The 26,743-nt window shown below is 46.3% G+C and overlaps 2 protein-coding genes across 3 annotated transcripts in view; one reads left to right on the forward strand and one right to left on the reverse strand.

Annotated features, from left to right (window-relative positions):
- Positions 1-18,421, reverse strand: part of LOC139757817 (uncharacterized) — a 274,147-nt gene extending 255,726 nt beyond the window's left edge. Inside the window, exon 1 of the mRNA XM_071678687.1 lies at positions 17,662-18,421. The gene's annotated coding sequence lies outside the window, so the exon portion shown is untranslated. The remainder of the gene's footprint in view (positions 1-17,661) is intronic.
- LOC139757818 (uncharacterized) overlaps positions 1-26,743 on the forward strand; it is a 40,989-nt gene that overhangs the window by 6,252 nt on the left and 7,994 nt on the right. For both annotated transcript variants that reach the window (XM_071678690.1, XM_071678691.1), the window contains exon 2: positions 9,343-9,928. In XM_071678690.1, the coding sequence (XP_071534791.1) occupies positions 9,350-9,928 (579 nt within the window). In that variant the 5' untranslated portion in view covers positions 9,343-9,349. The remainder of the gene's footprint in view (positions 1-9,342; positions 9,929-26,743) is intronic.

Raw genomic sequence — 26,743 nt, forward strand, 5'->3', positions numbered from 1 at the left:
TGTATTTGTTTATCCCACTTTTCGTGTCGCGAGTCTGTCTGTGGTGAAGTGACTGACTGAGGATGTCATCTGGACAACTGTGTGGTGCAGTCTCGTGGCTTGAAGGGGGTTTGTGGGGGGTGTCGATGGCCACGCAGTGTTTCAGCCAGGGTCTAGGACCAGCTAGGTGGAGTTGTGGGAAGTGTGGGTGGAGTGTGTCGCATGGAGGAGGAGTGAGGTGGAGTGTGCTGCATGGAAGAGAGAAGAGGTGAAGTGCATTAGGCCAAGGGAAGATAGAGTGGCGTGAGTTGCGTGGAGGAGACAAAGGGAGAAAGCAGGATGCAGAAATGTAAGGGCGAAGAACAAGAACGTGGACAAGTGGTGGGGTGTGAGTAGAGAGAGAGAGAGAGAGAGAGAGAGAGAGTGAGTGTAAGGTGTGTATGGTAAACCCTTGTGAGTGGGGAGGTGGAGCTGTCTGCTGTAGGATCCGATGGCAAGGGACACGGTTGGGATTCCCTGGAAGTAGCCGTCAAACCAGGGGAGTATCCCAAACAACACCCTCCCATAGGGAGGCTTCTACCAAGAAGCTTAGGGTCAACTTCATCATGTGGTTCTGAATGCGATCACAACCCCAGTTGTACAATCCAGTTCCAGCTAGACCTCATTATCACGGCGGTTTACAGCTTCTTATTTGATAAATTCCAGTTTCCATATTTGCTTGTGGAACCTGTTTCTGTCTCCATGAGTTCACTTGAGCGATTATGTAACGTCATAAGATGTCCTTCAGTAATCATGTCTTTATGTCATTTACCGCATCGCTGGTTTTTCTTGTGTTTTTCCTCTTTTTTCATTAACTACGTTCTAATTCACGCCTTCGCTTCATTCATTTTTTCCACACGTGTATTTCTCATGCTCATTTCTCACGTTCATTTTCTTTTCATGTTACATTCATTTCAATATCTGTTTCATTCTTAGATGAATGAACTGTTCATCTCGATCATCAGGCCTTCGTCATGCAATACGCACATCTTATTTTCTTACCAATTTATTACAAAAACTAAGTTTTTCTCTTATACCAAAATCACCATCAATGGCGGGCATGGTACCAGTGCCTTACTCCTCCCTTTCTTAAGATATCTCCTTCCTGCTACCCTCCTCCTTTTCCTCTGGCCTGACCATTATATCTCGCGTCCTTGCCTTTCCTCCTCGTCCCATGGGAACCCGGTTGGTTGGTTGGGGTGGTGGCCCACACACTGCCCCCGGGGAAACAATAGGACAGCCCAGGGGTAGACGGCGAAGGACATCCCTGTCCTGAAGAAGGTTACCTATTTCTTCTACTAGCTTGGTTTATCCGGAAAGATAAACCACCACCAGTTTCTCTATAGCAATCGGGTCATCAATAGTTATTATTATAATATATTCGTGATCATTTGAACGTATTTGGATACGTGTGATGCACGGAAGGTAAGAGGGAGTTGGCTAGGCATCTCCATCGGATGGGTATTGAAGAGCCTCACCAGTGGCGTTCCCACGTTGTGTCAGCCTCTGGTTGTAACCCGCGCCAGAATTGGATTATCTCCTGCTTGGGGGGGGACAACCTGGTTGGTGGTGGGCGGCCAAGCAGTGTAGGCATAGGGTAAGTTCCCCCCACCCCGAGGTCCTCACGCCTGCTTATAGGTGTCGCGTGTGTGTGTGTGTTTATCTTCGGGTTTTGTCCATGTCCTCGATGTCACTACCTACCAGTTATGGTATCATAAACAACTGCTATGTATTCTCACGTGATGTTTAAGTGCCTGAGGGAAAATATCTTGGGAAATAACTAACAAAATCTGTATTGTCATTCCATAGACGAAATTATCATAACAAGAAAATAGAGTGACACCACCGAGTGACCATAAGAACACGTCGTTTCTCATCCATCACACACGCAGTCTGTGAAACCTGACCTTGTATCAGGGAAAGGAACTCAGCACGGATGATCAGTTCTCTCTCTCTCTCTCTCTCTCTCTCTCTCTCTCTCTCTCTCTCTCTCTCTCTCTCATAGTATTTGGATATCTCTGTCTCTAGTCCTCTCAGTTTCTTTTCCTAATCTGGACATGAGTGGGAGATTACAACCCCATTATAAATCACACAGAAAAAAAAACCCTGCTAATTCTCCTCCTGGCTGCTTGTGTTGTCATAGAAAACTGGTCCACATAAACCCCGCCAGATTGGTCCTCACAAAAACTGGTCCTCAGGGAAATTGGTCGTCACGGCCCTCCCAAGAAGCCGCTCTTCCCCTTGGTGTGTCTTTTGTCGCTGTGGGTACGTCTCTTTGATTCTCATTCTTCAGAACTTTATCCTTCGTTGCTCCATCGTCACAAAGACTCCTCCTGCACTGGTAAGATCTCCCTCTAATATCACTCAGTCATTTCCCAACTGGAAGAAGACTTCGGTGGGTCTATGGTCCAAACGATGTCCATCTCTCCGTATATTTCTTTTGGTGGTATTTTGACTCTGACATTTTGGTCTTATGGGGCATCAGAATTTGCATGTACGTCCCTCACTGGGAGACCTGATGTATGATGTGGCACTGAGCTTAATCATGTTCGCTGTTTAGCACAAAGTCTTAAAGGAATCTTCAGGCGTATTGTGAGGTTCTTGTCTCCCTCAGTTGACAAGATTCCACTGCTCTCAAGTGGAGACGTCCATTCCTCACAGGTGGGGATGGAACTGGGGTTGTAGTAGGTCGAGAAATGGGGCTGGGAATGGGTGGTGGTGGTGGTTTTAGGTAGAGGGAAAGGTCTTAAAGAGCGGTGAGGGGTCCCCATGCCTAATTCCAACCGTGCCACTGTTCTATTAACTCCCTAAATAACAGTTTACTGGTCTAGGGAAGAACAAATAATTTGTTCAGTTACTTACCGAACTTTGTGTGGCCTCGTCCTCACTCGGAGCGGAACAAAAGATCTTTTTCTCCAAGTTAGTGACGCGGAGAGCGATACTGAATAAGCGTTTGACTTCCTTAGGGATCACCTTCTATATCATTGGGTCAGAGTTAGAGGCTTTACGTGCCGTGTGGGATAGCACACTCTTGAAGGCGCCGATCCGTGCCCCAAAACCTTGGTTGGACAAAAGTGACACTCCGGTCCAGGAACACTATACCAGCCTCCTATTGTGGCTGCCGCTGCCCCGGGTCGTGGGAAGGAGAGAGGAAGAAATGAAAAAGAAGAGGAAGAATATAAAAGATAACTTGTCACACTTACTGTGAGAAACAGGGAGAACAAACTCTCTGCCGAAGGTTACATAGCTGGGAAGAATAGATGGCGAACTTCAGGTGGTACGAGGATGTGGTAGCTGAATAATGAGGCAGGGATGAAGGAACGAGTGTGGAGGAGGAGGAGAGACGGCCACAACAATTGATGGAGGAGGAGAAGGAGGAGGAGGAGGAGGAGGACGGAGAAGGCCACTGTGACTGAATTATATAACAAGTCACATAATAAGTGAACTATTTACAGTAGGTAATGTTACGTCACATCTCAACTATCTGGAGTTTAAAGACACCTTTGTGAAAAAAAATGGCTCATCTCTTGGTAAAATATTACCTCAAACCTCGCTAGTTTTACGAGAGTCACATGCATAATGTTTCAAGGTGTGAAAATAATTCTACTGGCTAAGTTTACACCATGTCTGTTCAGTGTCGACAGGAAGGGGCAAATTCCCATGGGTATCTATAGCTCAGCCTAAGTCAAACAACATCGAGGTGTCTCCTGATCCTGTGAGTGGAATCAAATATATGGATAAGGTTCGCTTGACATTTTGATAGTAGACTGATACTGAAGAGATAGATGGAAAGGTACTGAAGTCTGTATAGTATATACTGAAGCCTATATGAGATGATACTGAAGCCTACATATGGATATAGAATTCCTTTCCTATGTGTGAGCTATGTAATGGCAATAGTTTGCTGCCCATTCGAACATATATGGCTGGATTTGCCAGTCAGTTTAAGCCTCAAGTTGATTCACACTGGCTCACAATCTGACAGGTCCACCTCACGTATCTCAACGTTCTTCGGGGGTCACCAGTGAAACTACAGAACTCACAGAAAAAACGGGTTCCACTCTGTGATGGAGCGACCCCTCCTCGACGAAACGGGTTAATGTATTCCGTTAATCCTGGATAATCCCTGGTAATGAGGGAGTAATGGGTCACCAGGAGTACCTGAAGTAACTTAGTGATTACCCTCCAGGCGCAAGGGGGATGGGAGACCTGGTGGGAAAGTCAGTAACGAAACTATTACAGTCAGTGAATGATCCAGTTTGTTATTCAGCGCCGCAGATGCAATATTTGGCCAGATACGCTGCACCTAATTAGCTGAAACACAGCCTATTTGTCCATCCGTCCGACTGTCTCTTTATCCGTCTAACTATCTATCTACCTGTCTATCTTTCTAGCTATCTATCTATCGATACTGCATCCCCTAAAGACAGAAATTGTTGTATGTGACCTAAAAGCTGGTCATCCCCAGAATTCCCAGAAGGTAAATAATGAAGTAATAATGAAATCGAAATAATGGTATGAAGAAAAAGAAAAAACGAGACATCGATACTTCTCTGTAGACGAGAAGGCCAAAGACCCAGACAGACCGATCCTTCTCTGTGGAAGAGAAGGCCAAAGACCCAGACAGACCGATACTTCTCTGTGGAAGAGAAGGCCAAAGACCCAGACAGACCGATCCTTCTCTGTGGAAGAGAAGGCCAAAGACCCAGACAGACCGATACTTCTCTATGGATGAGAGGAGACAGGAAGAAGGAGACAGAGAGAGAGAGAGAGAGAGAGAGAGAGAGAGAGAGATAAAGGGTAAGGCCGTTGGTGAAGCCGGAAGCAGGAGCGGGAGATCAAGCCCCCAGGCTCCGGCTGGCGTGTTTACAGAGGGCGCCTCTGACCACCTCTTTCTCCCCCGAACTTGTCTAGGACATATAACTTTTTCTTTCACTGTCGCAAAGGGAAGGTACCCACAGTCTGATCTTTTTTTATATACGCTGTGGCATTAAGATTTCCTCTCAACTCAGAAGCAAACAGTATTTTTTTCCCCCAAAAAAAATGGTGATACGCACGTACAGACGTACATTTTTTTTTCTTTTTAATGTCGGGAGGTCCAGTTAGGGTTTTTTAAGTACACATCGAGATCCGGTCTTGATTGAAATATGAAGAGGGGTTAATAAAAGGGATAAAATAGAATGGAAGAGATAATCTTATCTTGTGTATTTCGGAGGAAGTGGAAAACCTACATTATGAAAAGGGCCAGGTCCTAGCTGAAAGGAGAAACACGATGAGGTGGAGTTCTAAAGTTTGGTCGTGTAGGGAATGAAACAGATGTCACATCGGCTTACCCTTGAGTTATCAGCGGCCACGCAGTATTCATGTGACGGTGAAAATGAACCCACACTGCGTCGTTGGGCAAATGAGTCAAGTGCGAGTTTAAAGTAAGATCCTCATTCCTTTGCTCTTTGACTTTATGACTGTCAAAAGGAAATAGTTGCTCGTGTTCACTACCGTTACGATGGAAAAACAACAATTAAATCTCAGGTGATTTCAATGACGCCTCACAGTACAATCCAAAAGATTTTTGATGAGAAACTGAATTCTTACCTTCAGCTCTGTGCCGGGAGTTCTAGGGATTTTTCGAGGTACTCAAGCAAACCACTCGGCACAGCTGATCCTGGGTCCATCCTGTGCTGAAGAGCCACAACCAATCGCAAATAAAACCAGCAGTTCACGATTGACGTAATTCTATTCTACTATTCGGAGAAAGACGGATTTCAGACGCGCGTTTGGAACTGCACTTTGTTCACCGTTCCCTCACTCGCAAGGTGAAGCAAATGGTACGTCCTGGTGTGTGACTGATATACGCCATCGTCATCTTCATCATTCTCACATGCCAAAAACAGACCAGAAATACCAGTTCATTTTCGCGGCAAATTTACCGTGACAACGGAAGACCATCGTGATCAGTCCACCAGATGACGCAGGGACACAAGAATAATATGACGTTGATCATATATATCAGTATGTATTGATCTTTCTTTTTTTCTTTTTCGTACGTGTTTGCCATTTCCCGCCTGAGCGAGCCTTAGCATATGAGTCTGTTACACAAAATATAAGTTTGTTTGGGTCTGTGACACAGCACATGAGCTTGTGACACAGCATTTGAGTCTTTGACAAAATAACATGCGTATACAACACAGAACATGGATGCAGCATCTAAACAAGACCCTCTTCTTTCCATACTGGATCCCTCCCTTCCTCCGCATTTTACAAACATTGCCTTGTTCCTTAACCTCTTCTCTCTATGATGCTTGCCTTTCCTCCCTTACCTTACCTTATTATCCTCTCTCACGCTACGTCCTTCTCACTCCTCACTCCTATTCCAGTTTCTTCTCTTCCAAATCTCGCCTTCTTTCCCTATTGTGCCTCTTACCACTTCCCCAACTTTTACCTTTTCTTCTGTACTTTGCTAAATCCTCCTTTACGATTTCACTTTCATGTGGTACTTCATGTCATCAAGAGCCTCCAGCAGCCACCCACCTCCCTAGCAGACCACAGATAAGTACCTCAACTCCCTCCTTCCTCCGCCTCTCATTCCCTTGGTACTGCTTCCCATTGCTGCCCCCATAGACAGGTACCTCAACTCCCTCCTTCCTTCGCCTCTCATCCTTCCCTTGGTCCTGCTTCCCACTGCTGCCCCCATAGACAGGTACCTCAACTCCCTCCTTCCTTCGCCTCTCATCCTTCCCTTGGTTCTGCTTCTCACTGCTGCCACCTCTTCTCTGCAGGTCGAGGTCGAAGACGCCGTACAGGACCCCTTTCTCCCTATCCCTTGTACTTTCACCCTCACACAGGCACTCGTATGATCTCTGGGAGTCACTCCCCCCAGTCCACTTGCTGTTGTGTCGGAGAATTTCTTCACTTGTGTCGCCTGGCTTTCCCCTTACGTACTCGCCTCCTTAACAAGCCTCAGTGACGCAATGACGAGCTTTTGTGGCAGAGCAGATGGGACTCATTATGTGCAAATTATTTAATTGAAGATACGGCCATAGAACAACTGAGCTCCCTCAACAAAGCATCTCCCACCACCACACCTCCGAGGCAGCATCCCACCCTCCCCTCACACACCGTCTCGATCAATGAATCAACTTGGCCCAGTGGTGGAGAGACTGCGTTGCCTCACGAGCAGAATTACGTATAGGTCGTTAAAGGTCAATCTCCTCTTCATCAAGAGACCCCTTTGATGGCAAGCGTAATTCTGGACCTTACGACTACCCCTATTAGGGGTTATAGTTTCTTAAAAGCAAGATCGTGATGGCAGGTGGTTCTCCTTGCATATCTGGCGTCAGCTTTAACACACACACACACACACACACACACACACACACACACACACACACGACACACACACACACACACACACACACACAGAACAAAAGTATTTAAAAGAAAATTGATTCTTAGTCCTTGTCGAACTACGTCTACCGTCCACAGACCAGACCAGCGTTATCACCCCATAGCTGGCCCCCTCCACACACGAACTGCAGGGAAGTAGGAACCAGCAGTTCACAATCACAGTCTCGTAATGACCGTGGACGCTGTACTTAGCCGTCCACGCCAGGCACTACGAAGGTGACATGAGGTATTCAGACCTACTGTAGTAGGCGCAGTGGCTGCAGGACGTACCCGCGTGGATGAGATGTCAAAATAAGACACTCAAGTTGACGATCTCGGTAATTGTGCTACTGAACCTTGGCCCTCCCTTCCGGATGCTGGATGCTCAGGCTTTCTCTTTTACGTCCAGCACTCCTCCGCCCTTTTTTTTTTCTTCAGCGTTACGCCACGTCCGCTGCAGGTAGTGCAAAGAGAGAAGAAGTAAGGGGGGGACAGAGTGCAGAAATGATATCAAAGATGGGTTAGAGTAGGAGGGAGGGGAACGTAGACTGGTGGCGTAAGGGTGGATGGAATGGTAGACAGAAGGGGACGACTTGGCTTAATCTGAGATGATTGATCTTCTGATGGTCGCTGCTTGGTGACAGTCTGTGGTTAGGTGCCTAGTGCTAGTCTGTGGTTAGGTGCCCAGTGCTAGTCTGTGGTTAGGTGTCCAGTGCTAGTCTGTGGTTAGGTGCCTAGTGCTAGTGTGTGGTTAGGTGCCTAGTGCTACTCTGTGGTTGTTGCCTAGTGCTAGTTTGTGGTTAGTTGTCTAGTGCTAGTTTGTGGTTAGTTGCCTAGTGCTAGTCTGTGGTTAGGTGCCTTGCGCCAGTCTGTGGTTAGGTGCTTGGCGCCAGATGACAGACAGAGTCTTCAGGTGTCACGAGTTGCACGTCCATGACCTTGCCTTTCACAGACGTGAGCAATGACAGTATCTACAGGTGATGTTCTTTGGTTGGTGAGCCTAATACACCAATACACCAGCACAACGCTTGCTTCTTGCTTTCTACATATGTGTGTGTATGTGTGTGTGTGTGTGTGTGTGTGTGTGTGTGTGTGTGTGTGTGCGTGTGTGTGTGTGTGAAGGCTGTGTCTCCCCTGCTCGTCTCTACCTTGCTCATCTCTCCCTTGTTCATCTTTCTACAGCCTATCTCTCCCTCTCCCGTGTCTTCCCTTTCCTTTCTCTCCCTTGACCATCTCTCCCCTGCTCGTATCTCCCCTGCCTGTGCCTGCCCCGCTTCCTTCCTCTCCTCGATCAACAACTTTTCCTGTTTAATGTAAACGTCCGGCTCCACTTGACCTGTGAAAGGTCGTCAAGCCGTTGGCGAGTGTGAATGGAGGGACTCAAGTGTTCCAGACGTGTTTGTTCTCGAGTTCCTTGAGTCTTTGTGTGTCGCTCTGCATTTGTTTATGTTTTGCGTTGGATAAGATCACAAGGGTCTTAAACGCAATGAGTTCTTATCCTCGGGAGTATTTCAGAAATTGCTGGCTTCTGTTGGGGGTTCAGGAGTAAAGTGACCCAAATTGCCGTTGATTCTCTTTATTTATACCGTAAGGTAAGGTAAGGGGATTCAACTCTAAATTCGTTCTCTTTTTTCTGTTAATCTGGGTGTGCGTGCGTTCACAAATCCGTGTGGTAACACCGCACGCTGGGGGTCAGTAAAGTGATACGTTGGCCTTCATTTTTCCATTGTAGATTCGCCCACGAGTGAGGGTCAAGGTTGCCTCTGTACCATGAGTGTTTGGTCATGCCTAAATCAACCCGATTTTTTTTTTTTTACAACGTAAAGTCACCGTCGAACTGAATCCCTCAGTGTTAGCAGTGACTCTGACCTGCTTAGTAATAGGAGCCGCGATACATCGATGCGCATCACTAACATCCACTTTCATTTCTCTTTCCTACAGGCTCAGGATGCTGAAGCACGTGGGGCCGTATAGGTCCACCTCCTCCCTGGCTCGCACTTCGAGTACGAGTATGAGGCGCAGGGGAGACACTTCGCCCTCGACCTCCCCAATGGTCCTGAACGTGACGGACGAGGATGAGGATTGCGGTAGCTCTCCGGAGTGCTTTAGGAGGAGTTTGAGTTCGCCGGAATCATGCATCAGCGACCTTGGTTCGCCTGAACTCTCGAAAAAGACGCTGGATCCCATAGGCTCCCCCAAGAGCGAGGAACCCCCTACAGGGCCATGTGAGAACGTTCTCGGGTCTCACGAGTCCTTCAAAAAGGTCGTCTTGGAGCAGGATTCTCTCGAAGGTGATTCCAGTTCCCCAGAGATGCCGAAGAAGGATATGGGTCGCCCGTCGACACTACCACGGCGAGGTGGCTACAGAGTCCTGGAGGGATTACCCGCAAAGGGCCAAGTCCTTCGCAAATCCTTTAGGTCTGAAGACTCTTGCAGCCTCCACTCCACCTGTAGTTTCTCCTCCCTGGCCACTGGGAAGTTGAGTTCAAGGTCCTCCTCGACATCGTCTCTTGCAGACCAGACTATGGTAAGGCATCACACGCATGTACGTAGATAGTAGATAAGTTTGATACCCCTAATAGCCTCTCCTCATTGCCGAAAGCCAGTGAGATGCTCTCTTTAAAGTAGACACACGAATATCAAAATTAAAGGTGAACATTAAGATAATTGATCAACTTGTGTCCCAGATGCAACATATCTGAACGAAGAGGAAGATTATGAACAACTTAACAGTTCATCGACTGACTGGAACATTTCCTGCTCAGTGGTTAGTTGGTCAGCTCAAATAAGCTGAAGCTTTCAGCCTATCGACTTACCACCGAAGGAAGACGTTGATTCGCTAGCTTACGTATCTGGTGCTAGGAGCGTGTGAAGCGCTGGTCGGCTGTGGGGATAGAGTGAGGCTTTGGTAGGTGGCGGGGAGAGAGAGGGTGAGGCTTTGTTTGCTGGTGGGGATGAAAGAGAAGCCCTGGCTGTTGATGGGGAGAGACAGTGAGGCCCTGGTTGATGATAGAGGGAGACAGTGAAACTGGTTGATGATGGAGGGAGACAGTGAGGCTCTGGTTGATGATGGAGGGAGACAGTGAAGCTCTGGTTGATGATGGAGGGAGACAGTGGGGCCCTGGTTGATGATGGAGGGAGACAGTGAGGCTCTGGTTGATGATGGAGGGAGACAGTGAAGACCTGGTTGATGATGGAGGGAGACAGTGGGGCCCTGGTTGATGATGGAGGGAGACAGTGGGGCCCTGGTTGATGATGGAGGGAGACAGTGAGACTCTGGTTGATGATGGAGGGAGACAGTGAAGACCTGGTTGATGATATAGGGAGACAGTGAAGCCCTGGCTGATGATAGAGGGAGACAGTGGGGCCCTGGTTGATGCTCGAAAGAGACAGTGAAGCCTTCGTTAGTGACAGGGAGAGAAAGTGAAAGAGAGAGAGAGAGAGAGAGAGAGAGAGAGAGAGAGGCCCGCGTTGGTGTACTCACTGCTCCCCACAAGTGTCATGCATCAACATTCAGAATGAGTTTCCCCACGTTCGTTCACAGTGTCCTTTATGAGAACTACGTGAAGGAAAACGTAACATTTCCATCCAGCGCTCGTGGAAATTTCTGGTGTGTGAGGTGCAGCATCACCTCCCCTTGGTAGACTCACACCCATCCAGCCAGCTGGTGACACCCTTAGACATTACTCTCCTCCACTGTATATACTTAAAGTGGTTCAGGTTTCAGTTAAGCTTTGGGGGATTATAACTGGGTGTTGGATTATGTCCCACAGATACTATTTCGGCCTGAAACGCCACTCATGTACGTGTATATATATATATATATATATATATATATATATATATATATATATATATATATATATATATACATATATATCAGGTCTTGTGGTCTTATTGAGACCAGGTTCGGTGAGGAATAATTTAAGATAACGTCTCTAGATTTAGATGGAAAAAAAGTGATCTTAAAGGCCTGTCATTATTCACAGTTACGTTTTTACTTATCTCCTCAGTGTCTGACGATATTCTGATTATAATACATTCACTTGATTATAATACATAACCGCAGGATGTGTTACGACAGTCAACTTGGTTTACGTCTATTTTCAAGGGCCATCATGAACCTTGGCTGAAGTTGGCCAATTGCACGATCGTCTCATTCTACCTTTAGCTCGCGGCGTTATAACCCAGTTAGCGTTCTCTTCCTACGGGACCCAGCAGTTCCGCTATCGTGTGGTGGGTGGGTGCTCGTGGTAACGAGGATGATGAGCCGTGCACACCCACCTGATTCGTAATCAAGAGAGAAAAAGAAGAGAGAAGAGAGAGAGAGACATAGAGAGGCACAAACACAGACAAAGACACTTATTCACTCCCCACATCAACCCGGAAACATGGACGCATTATCTTTGGGTATAAGTACTTGGTAACTTGGTGAACAATGGCCCAGTCTGCTGCACTCCTGACAATCACCACGTGTGCTCAGCCAACTACCACGGTGTTTCCCCCAGTCATGGTTGGTGCCTCGGTGCGCCTCCCCTAGCTGCACCCTTCGTCAGATCCGTTTCCACAACCTGCCGTTTAGAACCTTTCTGGAGTAAGACTCGATCTTCCAGGAGGTGCAACGTTCCCAGCTAGCCAACCAGTCAGCCATCCAGCCATCTAACTACTCAGGTAGCCACCCTACCAGCCAACTATCCAATAGCTGGTTAATTACCAAACCAGCCAGCAAGTCACTCAATCAGCCTCCCATCCAACCATCTAACCAGCACTAAGCCACCCGATCAACCAGTTAACCAGCCAGCCCTCCACTTAACCAGCTAACCAGCCAAGCAGATCCACTTGCTCAACTAACTCGTTAGCCACACACCCAGCCAATGAAGGACCTGCCACCTGCTCTCCTCCCATTTTACAATTATCACGTTCCTCAGTCTCTCCACTATCCGTGTGTCCTTCTTTAATCATAAGACAAACTTCACGCGATATGAATAATGGAGAGCAGGTGATACGAGATCTGATTCCCGATGAGGTCTCGCATCATAGCTGGTGAGGGTGTGGTGGGCCTACGAGAGAGGGGAGTGTAGCACAAGCGTGAGGGTGTGAGGGAGAGAACTGTTCATAACTCACACATCTCACAGCCTCATGGGTGTTGCAAGGTATACGTCTCACGGAGTGAGAGTTCTCCTCATGGTTTAAGTCTTGTGTATTTGAGGAATTTCTGATATTTCAGGAAAACCATCCATGAGCCACCTGGGGATGTGACGGATAATAATGATTCAATGAGACAAATACAGATGACAGACACCGTGTTGTAGCGTAGTGGAACCAACGTGTGACCATCGTAAGGTATGAACAGACCTCGTCTCTCTCTACCGCAGGTCTAGTGAGTATAACTGTACCAGAACCAAACCCCATGAGACGTATACCTTACCAGGACAATACACATCTGGAACTGATGTCCACTGTGGCCACGTCCACCAGCGCAAAAGACCACCTCAGCGTGTGATGTGGTCTGATACCGCAAATGGTCCTCCTGGTCATGATGTGGTGTGGGCTGGTGCAGTAAACCCGCCCAGCCATAGTGTGGTGTGGGCTAGTGCAACTGCCCCTTCCAGCCATGGTGTGGTGTGGGTTTGTGTAGCTGACCCTTCTCCCAGCCATGGTGTGGGCTGAAATGGTCCATCTGTCCCTTCACCGAGCCATGGTGTGGTGTGGGCTGGTGCAACTGCCCCTTCCAGCCATGGTGTGGTGTGGGTTTGTGCAGCTGACTCTTCTCCCAGCCATGGTGTGGGTTGAAATGGTCCATCTGTCCCTTCACCGAGCCATGGTGTGGTGTGGGCTGGTGCAGCTGCCCTCCCACCCATGGTGCGGAGTAGTTTGGTGCGGTTAACCCTTCCCCTAGCCATAGTGTGGCGTGGTCTGGTGCAGTTGATACCCTCCCAGCCTTGGTGTGGCATGTAGTGTGTGTGTGTGTGTGTGTGCTCGTGCAGTGTACCCTGTCAGCCACGGCAAGAAGATAATGTGTGGCGTCCTGCAGTGAGGAGCAAGACACACAGCTGAAGGCTGGAAATCCCCGCATGGCTAAAGTTTATGCATTAATGACCAGGTACGGCCACGCTTCTTTCCCAGCAGTTAAGATCTTATTACTGTGTGCCCGACACGCACACCTGCCGGGAGTTTCCTGGGTGGGGGTGACGGAGCCAACGAGGGGGCGAATGAGGAGGAGGAGGTAGTGAAGTGGAGTCTAGCTAAGGTGATGATCTATATCAAATACAATGAATTCAAAGAGCAGTTAGCCACTGGGTCCTAACGAGGCTGTGTGGGATAGAGTAAAATGACACTAATATGCTGCTGTTGTGGCTTGGAATAGAGAGTAAACATAATCTTCATGTGCACCAGTGGATGAATATATCTTTTCGAGCTGAGGAAATGGGGAGAGAAGTGGGAGGTTGTGGTGTGGGAGGTTGAGGTGTGGGAGGTTGTGGTGTGGGAGGTTGTAGTGTGGGAGGTTGTGGTGTGGGAGGTTGTGGTGTGGGAGGTTGTGGTGTGGGAGGTTGTGGTGTGGGAGGTTGTGGTGTGGGAGGTTGTGGTGTGGGAGATTGTGGTGTGGGAGGTTGTAGTGTGGGAGGTTGTGGTGTGGGAGGTTGTGGTGTGGGAGGTTGTGGTGTGGGAGGTTTTGGTGTGGGAGGTTGTGGTGTGGGAGGTTGTAGTGTGGGAGGTTGTAGTGTTGGAGGTAATTCATCGCATACTGTAGAGTGATGGTGTCAGGTTGGCAGTGAGGGGACGACAGGCCTCTCGTAAGAGGACCTTGCCACCACCCTTGACGGTAGGATCGCCTACGTCTCGTCCCAACGCTGTTCTTTGGGGAGAGTGGAGAGGAGGAAGGGGTAGTGGTTCCACTACCACCATCAGTAATGATACCACTGCGAAACACCACTACAACCACCATTTCCACGACCATAACCACCTCAATACACCACTGAAATCAGCGATGAAACCATTACCAACCAATATTAACCACCACCACCACCACCACCACCACCGCTATTCCCCACCACCAACCATTACAGTAAGAGGTGGTGGTAGCGGGTGGGTTCTAGGGAGGGAGGGAGAGGTACCTCGCCCGCCGCCCCCCCAGTTAACGGAGTGGTCGTACCGGATGTCCGTCAGAACGTCCTTGGCGATCGCCTCCCCTCCGTTCAGAACCTGCCTCTCACACCTCAACGTAATTTCTTACGTAATCATCAGTCCAAAATCAAAGACAAGTGAGTCAAATTACTCACCTATCTCTCTCTCTCTCTCTTGAATTAGATCATTTTCTTGCCTCCGAGGAATATCAAAGATATATGGAGGTTATAGCTTTATGTACGGTGTATTACCGATGAAATGACTAGATCAGGGTGAAACTGGATCCAGGTTGAGATCCGTATGACATTCGTAATGTCATGATCTCTTGGCATTTTGAGCACGTGGAACTCAGAAGCATTGCACACACACACACACACACACACACACACACACACACACACACACACACACATACATATATATATTGGAAAGGATCACAATTTTGCGCGTGATCAAGTATATTCCTATGAGTCCACGGGGAAAATGAAACACGATAAGTTCCCAAGTGCCTTTTCGTGTAATAATCACATCATCAGGGAAGACACAAGAAAGAAATATAACAGTCAGTTGATATACAGCGAAGAGACGTAGCTAGGACGCCATTTGACTTCATACTCGTATTTTTTTTCAAAATGGCATGACCCAAATTCTAGTTTTTCTAGCTTTCCCTGACTATAAGCAATGATCCAGCTAGCTGAGACGAGTGTAACCAAAGCTCATATTTTACCACATCATCTACAACTTGATTGTTGTGGTATTGCAACCTGTCGAGGGGCAGGCCAGGCACCTGACCAGGGTACACGGTTGATGTGTGGAGGAAATACTTCTCTCTTGGTTGTCCTTGACATTAAAGTGTTTTCTACTGCTAGTGGAAGGTGAATCACCCGAGTCCCGAGTATGCTGGTGGCAGGAGTAGTGGATGATGGTTGTGGATGTGGTGATGGTGGAGGTAATAGTGTAACAGTGGTAGTAGTAGAAGTAGTAGCAGTAGTAACAGTTGTAGTAGCAGTGGTATTAGTATTATTATCATTATTATTATTAGTAGTAGTAGTAGTAATAGTAGTAGAGGTGACAGTAGCATCAGAAGTAGAAGTGACAGTAGCAGTAGAAGTAGTAGTAGTAGTAGTAGTAGTAGTAGTAGTAGTAGCAGTAGTAGTAGTAGTAGTAGCAGTAGTAGTAGTAGTAGTAGCAGTAGTAGTAGTAGTAGTAGTAGTAGTAGTAGTAGTAGTAGCAGTAGTAGTAGTAGTAGTAGTAGCAGTAGTAGTAGTAGTAGTAGTAGTAGTAGCAGTAGTAGTAGTAGTAGTAATAGTAGCAGTAGTTGTAGTAGTAGTAGTAGTAGCAGTAGTAGTAGTAGTAGCAGTAGCAGTAGTAGTAGTAGTAATAGTACTAGTAGTAGGAGTGACTTTTATTTCTAGTGATGAATTCCAGGGTTTAAGACGTGACAGTGCTGGTTTTGGGGGTGAGGTGTCAGGGGGTTGTAAGGTAATGAGGTAATACCGGGGTTGTGGACGATGGTGGGGTTATGACTCGTGGAGGTTCCTGGGAAGACGTGACCTTCCTCCCCTGTGGCCACATAAACGTGATGTGGTTACTGGCGGAGGGAGGAATGTGGGGAAGGCCGTTTGAGATAACATGCTCTTATCTCATGTGTTATTGGAATGGAAACAATAATTACTAAAAGATCCTAATGGCAGCACTAGGAACCCGGTCCTCTCTATCAAGGAATTGAAATTGACATTGAAGAATACATACACGTCTTAGACCACGTAATGTATTGACCTTCAGACAAAGTGCAGTTCATTTGCTATCCCAGAGTTTGTGCAGACGCCTGTCATCAATCCACATGTTAGCTGACGAGAAAACGTTGGTCGACCAGCTACATTTCCTCCTTAACCTGGATCATCCCATAGCACTGACAATATAATCCTTGCCTTCAATACGAGCCCTTGTCTCACAGGGCTCGTATTGAAGTTGAGGATCTACTGGTAGTTGAGGATCTACTGGAAGTTGAGGATCTACTGGTAGTTGAGGATCTACTGGAAGTTGAGGATCTACTGGAAGTTGAGGATCTACTGGAAGTTGAGGATCTACTGGAAGTTGAGGATCTACTGGAAGTTGAGGATCTACTGGAAGTTGAGGATCTAATGGAGAAAGTACAAGCACTACCCTGCCATGCATGTTTTGAGTTTCACTGCCACGCTGGTGGCCTTCCTCGTCACTGTAATCACTGCTCCTCTGTAAGGTAATTCTCCAAAGCAATCTTCTATAAGTCGAGTCTGTCATCAATTCAACGTAAACCATTTATAGCCAAAATGAGTTTCAACAAAGCTTTGTGATCGGGATGATAAAAACTTCCATTGACCTGCTAACGACAGAGGGATGTGTGGTCGTTAACCCAGGAGTGATTGCCACAAGCATAAGATAAAGATAAGAAGAGAAGAGTTATTGCCCAATAGGGGAGGTGAGTGGCAGCACCTACTCAAGGTCAAAATAGCTGGATCGCCCACTACCTGGACGGATGTGTGACTCGCCAGTGGCATTAGGTGGGTGGATGGGTGAGGTAGGGCAGGTGAGGCATGGGATATCAGGTGGCTCCAACAGGTGGACGGATGTAAGTGGTCCCACTGGAGACCAGGACGGGTGAGTTAGGTGGTGTCAAGTGGCGCGGGGCGAGTGGATATAGGCAGCGAGTGACCTCAGCCTAGCGATGTGGTTCGTGAGTTTTGAGTTACGTGGAGCAGGTGGAGTGAGACATGCAGGACCCCGGCTGGTGTTTGCGGTGGCGATATAGGAGAGTGGATACTTTGAGAGAGAGAGAGAGAGAGAGAGAGAGAGAGAGAGAGAGAGAGAGAGAGAGAGAGAGAGAGAGGTCTATATCACCGGCTTCACATGGAGTGAGCAACGTAAGGTCTGGCACCAGATCATATAGACTAAGTAGATTATAAAATAAAATAGTAGAAATTCGTATATATCACATATACGATATATAACACATATAATTGCCCATTCCCTCTTATTACCCTTAGGCCTTCCCTCCCTTAACCTATCCTCCCATCCCTTAATCAGGCCCTGCATATCGGCTTTATATAATCGGTAGGACAAAACGCGTTCATGAAATGTAATTAGGTAACTTACCTTCCGTCAGCCGGCAGGTGTACAATCATCAGTCACGGGTTACGTGACTCAGAAAATGAATCACCCAACAAATTTTCAAGGTAATCACTCTGTATCCAAGTAATCACACTATATCCGAGTAATCACACTATATGAGTAATCACACTATATCCGAGTAATCACACTATATCCGAGTAATCACTCTGTATCCGAGTAATCACACTATATTCGAGTAATCACACTATATCCGAGTAATCACATTATATCTGAGTAATCACACTATATCCAGGGTTTATATGTATGGTGTACTATGGCCACTTATCACAACACAACGCTTTGCCTTATTTTTCTCTAATCACTGTAATCACTATAATCGTTTCCAGATACTAATCAGAAGTCACTATGTTGATCATTGATCACTGACCGGCTTAAGAATGTATGTCACTCGAGCAATATATGTTTCCCAAACGCCAGTCAGGATCACAAAGACGACCTAATCACTCGATATGTCTCTTGTCAGAATTTTTGATCATCGGACTGAAAATATATATACGTGACTTCATTATTTCAGTTTTGTAACTCCATTTAATACTTTCCCGTGGGATGAAGATGGGATTATTTGCACGATGAATTTCCGTCCGTGAGAGATACGAGTCAGGAATATGAGGACTGTAATGTATAAGTTGTCTTGGAACTGATTTAAAACTGTGTTTATCACCACCACACGTAACACACATAATCTGCACAGAAGCCCGTTACTCCCATCTTGCCACAGACGCTGTCTGGGGCGCACTGACCCTCTGATTCCTCGAGTCCTGTTTTGTTTTCGCAACGAAGTTCATAACAAGTAGTTTGACAATCGCGTCGATAGTTTCCATGCGTCGTATTGGCCCATAAAAACCAAAGAAAATAAGTTCTGTTGTATATTAATTCCTATTGTAATTACGAGGGTAACTTCGTGGAGTTTATCAGTAAATAATAAAGTGCATTGTTAAGATGACATCATTAGGATAATGCGTACTGGACGATGGAAAACGGGCACATGGACCGCCCCTCCGCGGAGGTAAACATTGGAGAACTAGTGGAGGTGGGCGTGGCTTCGCTCGCTGGCATACGTATACCTTTTAGAATGACTCACGTCTTGTATGGTCAGTGCGCCAGCGAGGTTTCTCATACCCCCTCTCGAGTCGGGCAGCATGTCATGTCACGTCTGTCTCTGACATGACATGATTTTAAACGATTAAATTCGAACGAGGCGAAGTAGTACCTTTAAAAAAATATCACCAGGATTGTTGATGTATGGAATGGTTGCCAAGTGGTTGAAGATAATACCATAGATGCGTTTAAAGCGTAGTATTGATAAATAATGCAGATCTACAGCTGATATTATTTGCGCCTCCATAGTTATATGAAACATTTAAAGGCTTTTTCTCTCTGAAACGTGTGTATGGGTTTTTACTTCTTCCGCGCTCCTCCATAAGTTTCTGTTCCACCTCCGCTACCACAAATAGCTTCGTTAGAATCCACTGCGTCTCTTTTTCTTAGAATTCCTTTGTATTTCTTTGTATAAAAAGGTGGTGGGTTGGGAAAGGTTGATTTCATAACAGGGGAAAATCCCTGATACCCCTTTCCCTCGTCCCTTCCCTTCTTGGTCTTTCCTTTTCTCTCTTCCCACTCCATTAACACTCCGTAATCTTCCCATCTTCCCATTCCGCTGCCCCTCTCCTCACCTTCCCTGCTTCCTCTCTTTCCCTCCCTCCCTCCTCATCTGTCACGAAGGCATTCCTTGCTTCAACAGAACGGATACACGTGGTCCTAAAACTAACCACGTTATCCATTTACTTTTCCCGGGGAGAGAGAGAGAGAGAGAGAGAGAGAGAGAGAGAGAGAGAGAGAGAGAGAGAGAGAGAGAGAGAGAGAGAGAGAGAGGAGTCCACGTCATAGCTACACACACACACACACCAAGTCTGCCGGGAGTGTGTGAATAAGGCACCAAAAACACACTTCTAGACAATCCCCCACGTGTCAAAACACACTTATACCATCCACCTTTACACACACTCTTCAGTCTTCTTTTCCATTTCAACCTATCCCTTTCCCCTATCCTACCTCTTCTTCCTCTCCGCTATCCACGCTAATAAAAGAAATAGACTGGGAAACGATGGAAATTAGAATAATGCCATTCGAAAACAAAAATATTATACATATTAAATAACGTAAAATACATAAGAAAAAGTACAATTTTATTAAGAGATAAATGATAATGCAACAGTTATCATGTCCACTATCTTATGGCTGGTGTGCATAGTGGCTGACTAACTATAGAGCAATATAGTAGTTACTCAAATCGATTATTAGAATATCCTTCGTTACTGTAGGGGGACGACACGAACCAGTGAGTGACATCGACGAAAGAATTCGTGTAAACACGAAAGGTGGGCTACGAACGAAGCAAGAAGAAATGGTGCCATTGGACCGGGCCCTAGGCAGACCTTAATGTCTTAACGTAAAGGATCATTAACGAAGCGTTCATTACGTACTGGATATCAAACAACGTATTCATTACGTAATGGTGCCATTGGACCGGGCTTAGGCAGACCTTAATGTCTTAACGTAAAGGATCATTAACGAAGCGTTCATTACGTACTGGATAATCAACAACGTATTCATTACGTAATGGAAATTGAAGATAAAGACTCCCTCTTTGATTTTGGAGGAACCACCATCAGTAGTATAGGCGTCAAGACTGAAAATTACGGTATAGAATAGAATTTTTTTCGGAGTGAGGCAAAGTGTAAAGTGATGTGTGAGAATGTGGAACCAGTCGCCTCTCTTGGGATGTATGGTTCCTTATGGAGGGTCGGGAAGGAAGACATTCATCAGGTTAACAGGGACGTGTGTGTGTGTGTGTGTGTGTGTGTGTGTGTGTGTGTGTGTGTGTGTGTGTGTGTGTGTGTGGGTGTGTGTGTGTGTATGCAGTGTTAAGTAAGAGTGTGTGGTCAGTCGACACAGATCTCCTCCACGTTCAGAATTATCGTCTCTATTTCTGACTCATATATATATATATATATATATATATATATATATATATATATATATATATATATATATATATATATATATATATATATATATATATATTCATATTTTCTTTATTTTGCTTTGTCGCTGTCTCCCGCGTTTGCGAGGTAGCGCAAGGAAGCAGACGAAAGAAAATGGCCCAACCCACCCCTATACACATGTATATACACACACGTCCACACACGCAAATATACATACTTATACATCTCAATGTACACATATATATACACACACAGACACATACATATATACCCATGCACACAATTCACACTGCCTTTATTCATTCCCATCGCCACCTCGCCACACACACACATATATATATATATATATTTATATCAGATATTCCTTGACCATTGAGGAACGCTTGGGGCGACGAGGCAATCAAGTTTTTACCAAAATAAGGAGATTTACTTCTTACCACCACTAAAAACAAAGATCATCTTGCTCAGTTAGACAGAAAAGACGACAGGAGTATTTTTTTTTCTCTCCCCCGCAACCCTTCCCTCGGGGAGGCTTTGACCATCTGTCGTAGGCAGTGTCCAGCTACTTCCGGCGGTTAATTATCTAGATGGGCAGGTGAATTGTGAGGTAATTTGCTCCCCTCGTTAGTTTCTGGGGGGTAAAGGGGGGGTAGGGGTGGGTAAAACAACCCCCTGTGGCTGACGCTGATTGGTAGGTCTGGACACCACCAGGAGGCGGTGGTTGGCTCGGGGTGGAGAGGGAAGTTTGTAAGATTCCTGTCCATTGTAGCAGCACCGTAGGAAAGTGATGGTCAAGTGATGGGGTTATTACTGAGGATTTTACCGGGAGGAACTTAGCCCTAGGAAATCGGAGATGCTTACGTGCCTCTGAATTACGCTTCTGTAATTACATTTGTCTTGGATTTTTTTTTACCTTTTTCAAGTCAGATGTCAGAAAGACACATATATACCTATATAGACGTATATTCGTGCGTACATACACAGATAGAGCTGATGGAGAAGGTTCAAAGGAAGGCAAGAAAGATGGGACCTATAGCTTAAAACAGGTGAGTTACAGGTGGGAGGTCAGCGGCTATGACTTGAATGAAAGCGAATGTGTCGCGAGTTGACCACAAGTTTCATAAGGTCCCGAAAGAAATTCTGAAGGACACATATATATAAAGAAAAAAGACGAGAAGACATACTTATACGTAGGAGAGTGAAGACATACTTACATGTAGGATAGTGAAGACATACTTACATGTAGGATAGTGAAGATATACTTATACATAGGATAGTGAAGACATACTTACTTAATAATTGTCCGGTGATGAATGAATGGGACAAATGAAGTGACGAGATTGTAAATACACATGATATGAAGGGTCTGCAAAAAGCTGAATGATACTAAAGAGAGACTTTAAGAGACAGGGCTTGACGAGTGTAGAATACTTGCCTCGTCGGGCGCAAAGAGGCAATTACACACACACACACACACACACACACACACACACACACAGGGGTCCCAGTAGCCTACAGCGTATCGCCGGGGATCACAAGTCCTCCTCGTCTGGGGCGTCCTTTGCCGACACATACCGAAGTCAGCACCTGCAGGAGGGAGACGCCTCGAGCCAAGTGTCGCAGAAAAACCTGTTCGGCTACTTGAATTGTTTACGTCCCAGCCCCAGTGTTGCCAAGTACTGGCACAAACATCATGGTTACGATGATGTCGAATTCCACTTCTGGTAGTACGTATATATATATATATATATATATATATATATATATATATATATATATATATATATATATATATATATATATATATATATATATATATATATATATATATATATATATATATATATATGATGCAGATAACCACGAAGAAAAATGAGCTCGCTTTCGGGTATTACGTCTTTAGGGGGAGAATGAGGGATCACATCAATATATACTACATATGGAAAGAGGAAATTATGCTGTTTCCGTTCACATCGTGTGTCATGTAGGCTCTGGCGCGGCGATAACCATAGAATTTTATGACGCGGCCAAGACAGATTAAGCTGTTTACAAAAGATATTTTGCCGACGACACAGCTATCCATGTCATAGATGTTTTACGCGCGTACTGGGAGAAGATCCAACCCTCTCTCTCTCTCTCAATTGCTTTGTTGATGAATCATCACTAGGCTCTACGAACGTGGACTTTAAAAAAAAAAAAACCTTGACGGGAGATCGTCTGCGTCACCAGGTGCTGGTGGCCACAGATACGAGTAGTAACACCACTTCACATGTGGCAACGATGCGAGCGAGTACCCTGGGAAGGCGCCTTTAAATCCTGTGGTGGTCCTAATTATTCCCTTGCAATGCTGGGAACTTGCTTAGGGCCACCAGCCGACTCAGTTAAAGGTCCGAGCCAAGATATGGGCGCAGAGGGGAAGACTTGTGACTGAACCTCTTTTAATCATTGTTGGCATAAGGTAAGAAAGATCCTTTCTTTCCTGGTATTTTCATGATATGGGGAACATTCCTCAGTTTTTCTAATACTAAGGAAAAAAAAAGTTCTGAGACAGTATGATTATGGGCTGAAGGAACTATGGGTTTTATGCGTTTCCTGTCATGATTTCAAGGAGTTCCAGCCAGTCTTTGTGTATTGGAGTATGGATCTCGTAGTGATAATGAGGAAGAGGACATATGCTGTAAGACTTGGGGGGGATTACAAGAAGCAGTTTGGCTACAGATGAATGCTAAGAACAACATACATCTACGACAGATCTTGTTGCTACAGTAGTCCTGCTCGCTACAGGAGATCTTGCCGCCACAACCCTGTGGTTATAACAACATGTGTGTGTATCATTCCTAAGAGCATCGGTCCTCATGACACAGTGGTCCTCCGTGGACGACACGGGAGGAAACCACATAAGGTGGCGGCGTTGGTCAGTTCGCAGGGGGGCCATGGCGGACCTGCCCTGCTCCTACGTTCCACAACAAAGGTGGAGACATGAGAGAAAATGAGAGATAGATAATGGTCTTTTATCTCACAAAACTCTCAGAATGTCGATTCCTTTTTTTTTTTTCTTCATATATAGATTGTAACAGAGGACTGGACTCCTTCCAAGGAATCGAGTTCCCTGAGCGCTGGAATTGCAAGACTGCTTTTTTCTTATCTCTTTCCTTCCGGCAGTTCTGCCGGAGGGAGAGCAGGGTGGGTGGATGGGTAATGGAGATGCATCCTCTTCTTTGCTATCCTGTTTCTACCACTGTATCTAGGACATGATCACAGATACCTTCCTCATGGACCATCAGGTCGTCTGTTATCTGTCCCACCCTGTGTATTCCCACGTCCCTCCATCAGCGGCTCCTATACAGGATCAAGCTGTCTATCCCATCCCTGGGACGGGGATGAAGGAGGCGTGGCCGGCGGGAAGAAGAGGTTGCCTACGCTTGTATATTTGCATGGCCGCGGGGGAATGCCTCTCTGTTTGGTGTAGCCCAAGGGTGAGGACAGAGTTATGTGTACACAGGAGTAAAGCCTTCAGCTGCCGGCCGTAGCCTGACGACGGGTGTGGGAAGCACACAGCCCCGTGTGTAGGGGCTCTGTCGAATTGCAGGTCGCCGAGTATGGTGCTGTGAGGGATCGAGCAATAGAGAGGCTCGAAGTACGGTAGATTCAGCTGGGATTCGGTAAAGAATGCGTTGAAGGTCTTCACACCGTCACATCGACTCTACGAAAGCCCACGAACGTTTTCTCATTGGCGGACCTGCCTATGTCGTTCGTGTTAGATTGATCATTTCAAATTCTCGATAAAGGAATATAAATAACCTAACAATATCCCCCTATCCTGAATGGATTCAGCATCCGGGGTACGCCAGCCAGACACCACCTGCTTCCGATTCGACACCTTTGTCTGCGGGTGCTGGGGTGGGTGGGTAGGTGGGTCTGGTTAAGGGAGACTGTTGGCCTCTATATAGCAGTAGCGGAGCGATGTTGGTGTCTGTTTGTCTACACCTGACGCCGCTCTGTTGCCCCTTGCCCTCATACACCCTCTATCCCCTTCATCCGACCAGTGCGACGGATGAATAAAGAAATATTTTCTAAAAAGGAAAATTTGAAGCTGTGTACAAGAATGAGGTCCTCACCGTATGAGGATACACAGCCTTGCCTCATGAATCTCATGGATTGAATTAGCGATGCAAATGGACCGACTGGCAGTGATTAGAGAGAATATAGCGGCTTATCTTCGCAGGGAGGGTTCACTAAGAGACGTTGATGATATGTATGAAGTTGTGGCACAGTTAGAGTAGTGTATACACAGTGCAATTGTTTCCTTCTCGTAACAATCATCTGACTGGCCTTGCTGGACCTCCTCCCCTTCGTCATCACAACAAGGCTTCTCGAGAGATGCCAGAGCGTCGCGGGGCGTGAAGGACTGTGTGTGTGTGTGTGTGTGTGTGTGTGTGTGTGTGTGTGTGTGTGTGTGTGTGTGTGTTCTCTCCCGTCTCTTCTGTGTTGCAGTTTGGCGACGGTTCTTGACGGACGGGCGGCCTTGATATATTTTCAGCTCTTTTTTTTTTTTTTTTTTTTTTCTTTGGTTGGGAAATTAGGTTAACCATCGGCTGGGATAATTGGCCTCTCTGTCCGTGTCCCCAATTCCGTCCAACGGGTAATTTTGATCATTTGTCGAACAACGGATGATGGAGGCGCTCGCGCGCGCGACACACACACACACACACACACACACACACAGAGAGAGAGAGAGAGAGAGAGAGAGAGAGAGAGAGAGAGAGAGAGAGAGAGAGAGAGAGAGAGAGAGAAGGTGGGGGCCGGGGTTCGGTGGGTTTCACAACACACACACACACACACACACACACATACGGCCTCGATCATCTGTGTGGCTGATGGGAACGTCGACTCTATGACCAGTATGGTTCAGGTCTGATGAGCGCAGGTGTTGGTGGTAGGGTGACGGGTGCTTGCGCTTACGACTGTTTCCGGTCGCAGCCGCGCCTCCGTCCGTCACGGAACGTGTGGGTGCGCGTGGGTGCGAGGGGGGTGATGGGGAATGGACGTGTGTGTGTGAGTGCGCGTGAGTGTTATCTTTTTCTATAGGGATGTTTGCCGACCTGCTAGATGGCTTTTCGGTTTTCCCCCTTTTCCTTGTAGCGCCACGAAGCGCGTCATCAAGGAACGGACTTTTCCGAAATGACTTACCAGAGCTGAGCACGGAAAGTGGATCTTACCTTCTGTGTGAGATCAGTTTTGTCTCCTTCTGGTGCGTTTTGATTCAAGATCTTTAGGTACAATGAGGGATTTTTTTCCCCATGTCTATTTCTTAATGTGAAAATAGATATTTCAAATGGGTGTGTCCGTCCCGCGCTAACTGTCATTGATTACTGTTCAATAACAGTTGATTTCTGTTCTGTTAGTTCAGTGGACTCTGTTGTCCCTATGTTCTTCATTCGTTTTGCGTTTTCTCTCTGTTTATAATTCTTGAGTAACTGGGGCAAGCAGTTTCCAAAGTCAGTTCTATGATACTTCATATATTCATGCAGCTGTCTGTCATATATACGCATCCTCATTTCATATCAGTCATTTCTGAATCAGACTAAAATGTACTACGTCTTCTGTTCGAGCAAAAACCGTGCAGAAATAAACATTGATGCCCTAAACCTCTTCAGAAAAACTGTATCGTATAAACATGACGTCTTATGAGTATAAACACAGAGAGGAGAATGTTAACAAAGTCCATTCAACAAGATAAGTGTATGTACACTCTTTTGTTTACACTCTCTTACCTTATTGCCTTTCCACGACCAGGTACTGAACCCCACTTTCAGTCAGTAGGATACACTCTGCATCCACATCAACTGCCCCAGAACCTACCCAGGTTAAAGCGTGAATGGACTTTGAATCACCTATCATCTCGAACATCTGAAAAGAAAATGTTACAGTTTTGTTGACTGTTGGTTATAATCTTGACTGTAACGGCCTGAAATGGCCCGAGCAGTCGATAGCCCCTTAGCTCTACAGAACCAACCAACCAACTAACCAACCAACCAGCC

The sequence above is a fragment of the Panulirus ornatus genome, chromosome 28 (assembly GCF_036320965.1).
Source record: "Panulirus ornatus isolate Po-2019 chromosome 28, ASM3632096v1, whole genome shotgun sequence".
Classification (NCBI taxonomy): Eukaryota; Metazoa; Arthropoda; class Malacostraca; order Decapoda; family Palinuridae; genus Panulirus; species Panulirus ornatus.